Here is a 5000-nt window from a genome sequence, read left to right as displayed (position 1 = left end):
CCACGATCATTCATCACACTCACTGCTGTGTGGTGCAGCGGTAGCGATCTCATCTAAGAATCTTGCTGACCTGCGTTCAAATCCCTCGCCGCCAGTGGATGGTAACCCCGGTCATTCCTTGCACGCTGGGGGTAATTTAGAGGCAAAATAAAGCAGACAGCATGCCACACCAAGAATATCCATCATAACAAATGGAATGAAACTAAATTAAAAATTGTACTGATTAATTACTACCTCTACCAACACTAGCCTCACTATCACTACCACTTTTAACACCACCCTATCACCACCAACATCACTCACCACCAGCATCACTCATCACCAACTCCTACACCACCCTCTCACCACGTCCTCCCGACAGCGTGACGGAATCGAGATTGCAATGCGCGACGTAGACATCCCAATGGGCGGCCGACTGGGTATCGACATCCTAGGCGATGCCACGGAATCCGACTGGTTCACGAGCGACAACTACCAGTTCTATGGCGACTACCACAACTTCGGCCATTACATAATCAGCGCTACGCATGATCCGAAAGGCTTATTAAACGTAGGGATAATTAACGTAGGGATATTGAACAAGTAGTTACTGGATGTGGGGTAACTGAACACAGGGATATTGCGAGTAGGGTAATTGATCAACGGTAGGGTAATTGAACGGAGAGATATAAAGCATAGGGTAACTGAATGTAGGGATATTAAGGGTAGGGTAATTGATCAAAGGCTAATTGAAAAAAGGGAGACTGAAGGTAGATATTCTAATTCTAGGGAAAATGAACATAGGGATATTGAGAGTAGGGAAATCGATCAAAGGGTAATTGAACAAAGAGATATCGAACATAGAGATACTAAGCATAGGGTGACTGTATGTAGGGATATTTGTGGGTAACATAGGGATATTGATGGGTAACTGACCATAGGGTATTGAATGTATTGCTATTGAACATAAGGTAACTGAGCGTATGAATATTAAACACAGGGATATTGAATGTAGGGTAATTGAACATAGAGATACTGAATGTATGATTATTGGGAGTAAAATTACTGGATTTAGGGTAACTTAACTCGGGGCTGTTAAATATAGATATAACGAACATACTGAACGTAGGGTAACTGAACAAATTATTAACCTTAGGTGTATCGGACCTAGGCATATCAAGCGTAAGGTAACTGAACATTGAGAAAGCATAGTTATTAGATATAGTGATATTGAAAGTAAAGTAACTGAACTCAGGGGTATTGAGCATAAGGTTACTTAATGTAAATATAAGGTAACTGAACATAGGGATATTCAGTGCAGGGATATTAAGCACAGAGCAACTGACCACTGGAACCGTAGGGATGCCTAATGTAGAGATACTGACTACAGGGATGTTATATGCAGACATACTGAAAGTAGGGAATGCAATTTTTTTTAGCACATAGAGTAGAATTAGGCCTAGAGAATCTGTTTTCTCTAATTCTTTTTAGGGTAACTGGTCTGAGTTTTTTTCCCCGAATCTAGCCATTTTGGGGAAACGTCTTGCAAAAAAAAGATCTGAGATCTCGATAAAAAAAAAAAAAAAAAAAAAAAAAAATATATATATATATATATATATATATATATATATATATATATATATATATATATATATATATATATATATATATATGGACACAAACCAAGTCACAAAAGATCATGGGAGTAGAAATGATCAGTGTTGCAGTAAGTTTAATAATGCAACAAAGGTCATCGGCACATAAAAGGATAATGTCATAGGAAAGGTTAACGTCCAATAAGGGTCACCACAAAAAGGTCACACAACACATTTCGCCACAATGGTCCCTTATAAAAAAGTCACACAAGGCACTACCAAGCAGGTTTGCCATACACTCTACAGACATATGCATACATCCACACATATATCATACAAAATAAATGAAATACAAATAAAAATCACAAAAAAAGAACAAATAAACACGAGATAAAAAGGTCCCTAAAACGTCAACGGCACGAAGACGTATCAAGGTCCAGATAACATGAATATATTAAGTTCCAAATAACATATAAGATTTTGCCCCAAAGGTACTGCAAAAACTATCACCCATGGAAAAGATCTAGGACGAAGATTCAGCATAATCCCTAGGGTCTCCTGTTCCTTTTAGTTAGTCGAATTAAACTGCAATTGCAGCATATATTTTGCAACTTTTTATCATGTTTTGGTGATGGTCGACACAAATAGGGTCAATGTTTCAAAGTATTCAAGAATGCATAGTCCTAGCAGTATTGAGATTGGGCTTACAGGCATTATTAATATATTTGTTGTCCTGATATCATAGGTGTACTTTTTTTTTATCGAAATTTAAAATACCTTTCATCAATATAATATTAATATTATAATGTTAGGTATCATGAATTTTAAGGTACCAATGCTTAATACACATAGATCTCATCATTAATCCCTCACAACAAAGATGAATCACCAACAAAATATTACATTAACACATCGGCATGTTCAAACTCCCCTAGAATTCCTGAAGCCCACCATTCAGGACTTCCAGTGTTTAATAACTAGGCGAGAGTGAAGATGACTGACTGAAGTTTACAGGAACCATTGGGTATAATGTCCGAGCCTGTGACTGCAGTTCGGGATCCCATTTTCTTTCGATGGCACAAACATATCGACGACTTGTTTGAAATGTATAAAATCTCCCAGAGGCCTTATTCGAGGTTCGAGGTAAGTTAGCTATTACGTTTTTATTTGATCTTATTTGCATGGTATGTTAAAGATTTTCCGGTGATAATCCTCTGTGACCCTCTATGATGAAGATAATAAAAAGTGGCAGCAGATGTATTGAATATAGTCCTGGGAACGGTATCATGTATATGTATCATTTAAAGCTTTATTTCATTTGCATGCCATATGAAATTACATATCTCAATGAACCTCAGTGATAAAAATAAGAAAATTAGTGTCATCATATGTATTGCATATAGTCCATATATCCCGCAACCTAGAAAGCCATAAAGTAATCAATCCCTGAACTCAAACCAGCTTTAATCTCCCATCTCCCACGCTCCTCTGTCCGTTCCTTACCCATTCCTTCTTTTTGCTCAGCTGTCCCTCCCTGGCGTGGAACTCGTCAACGCAGGCCTAATGGATTCGTCCTCAGAACCCAACGTCTTGCACACCTTCTTCAGAACCTCCGTGTACAATGCTCGCTTCGGCATAGACTTTATGAAAGAAGAGAGTGATACTGACTACAGGCCTGTTGTTGTGAGGACAAGGCACCTGGACCATCGCCCTTTCTCGTATTTGCTTCAGGTGAAAAGAGCGGTTGGTTACGTTTTTTTTTTTTTTTTTTTTTGCTTTGCTTTGTGATTTAGAAATTGTTGTTTTTATCTGGTATTTGATATCTGTTGTCATTTCTTTGTGACATTTTGTTATAATTATTATTATCATTATTATTACTACTACTACTACTACTACTACTACTACTACTACTACTACTACTACTACTACTACTACTACTACTATTGTTACTATTATTATTATTATTATTATTACTATTATTATTATTATTACTATTATTATTATTATTACTGATGTTTGGAGAAGGATTTACTTCGAATCTGTAATAGTGGTTTTATATACAGACACACTGGGTAGAAACAGACATAAAAATAGGCATTAACAGACAGATACCTGCTTTGTTTTTATTCTGTTTTGGTTTTACTTTATCTCTTGTATTTCATGTTTTATCTTTTACCCTTCTGTCACCTCCAACCCCAACCCTATGTTTCTCATTTTCTTCAGATCAACAACAGATTGCCGAAGAGGAAACAGGTTGTGGTTCATATACATAGATATACGTTATTATTATTGTTGTTGTTCTGTTGTTTTTATTATTACTTTAATTGTTTTCATACCATATATTTTACCTTAATTTACCCCAACCCCATTTTCCCATTTTCCTCAAATCAGCAACTGACGAAAAGACTGTTCTTTATTATTATTATTATTATCATCATCATCACCACCATCATCATCATCATCATCATCATCATCATCATCATCATCATCATCATCATCATCATCATCATCATCATCATCATCATCATCATCATCATCATCATCATCATCATCATCATCATCATCATCATCATCATCATCATCATCATCATCATCATCATCATCATCATCATCATCATCACTATAATTATTGTTGTTTTTGTTTTTGTTTTTGCTGTTATTTTCCTTATTACTCTAATTTTCCCTCATCTTTTATCTCTCACCCTTAACCCCATTTTCCCTTTTCCTATGTTCCTCAGATCAACAACCATCTACCAACGAGGAAAAAAGTTGTGGTGCGCATCTTCATGGCCCCCAAAGAGGACAGTTGGGGTCAACCTATGACCTTTTCCCAGCAGCGTCGCCAATGGGGAGAGATGGATGTGTTTGATGTCGACCTTGGTAATGCTGATTTTTAACTGGTGGCTGATTTTGGGGTTAAATGTATTGTGGTTGTTTTGTGGTGTTGGTAATATGGTTGTTATTGTTGTTGTTTTTTTTTTTTGTTTTTTTTGCGTTTCTTGCTACTGCTACTATCATTGATGTTATCTTTACTGTTATTAGTTTCACTATTATTAACTTTGTCATTATTATCATTATTAGTTTCACTAACATTATGATTATTAATGATGCTGATATTATTAATATTAATATTATTACCATCATTATTATCATTATTTTCATTATTAGTATTGTTGTTATCATTATTATTATTGATTATTACCATCATTATTATAATCATTATCATTGTCTTTATGGTTATTGATATTATCATCATCACTGTTGTAGTTACAATGATTAATATTATTATTAATGTTATCAACATCAGCATCATTATCATGACTGTTATTGTTGTTATTGTTTTTTCATTTATATATATTTATTTTTATTGTCACCATAATGGTTACGACTGTTAGCCCTCAATTTGCCTATTTCCTTAATACATTG

General features: G+C 35.3%; 1 protein-coding gene across 2 annotated transcripts in view; it reads left to right on the top strand.

Annotated features, from left to right (window-relative positions):
* Window positions 1-5000, top strand: part of LOC119580018 (phenoloxidase 2-like) — a 29525-nt gene that overhangs the window by 22499 nt on the left and 2026 nt on the right. For both annotated transcript variants that reach the window (XM_037927870.1, XM_037927868.1), the window contains 4 exons: window positions 362-550; window positions 2589-2717; window positions 3099-3305; window positions 4313-4454. In XM_037927870.1, coding sequence (XP_037783798.1) covers window positions 362-550; window positions 2589-2717; window positions 3099-3305; window positions 4313-4454 — 667 coding nt within the window. The remainder of the gene's footprint in view (window positions 1-361; window positions 551-2588; window positions 2718-3098; window positions 3306-4312; window positions 4455-5000) is intronic.

The sequence above is a fragment of the Penaeus monodon genome, chromosome 13, assembly GCF_015228065.2.
Source record: "Penaeus monodon isolate SGIC_2016 chromosome 13, NSTDA_Pmon_1, whole genome shotgun sequence".
NCBI lineage: Eukaryota > Metazoa > Arthropoda > Malacostraca > Decapoda > Penaeidae > Penaeus > Penaeus monodon.
The sequence above is the reverse complement of the archived record's forward strand: the minus strand, read 5'-3'. Positions and strand labels throughout refer to the sequence as shown.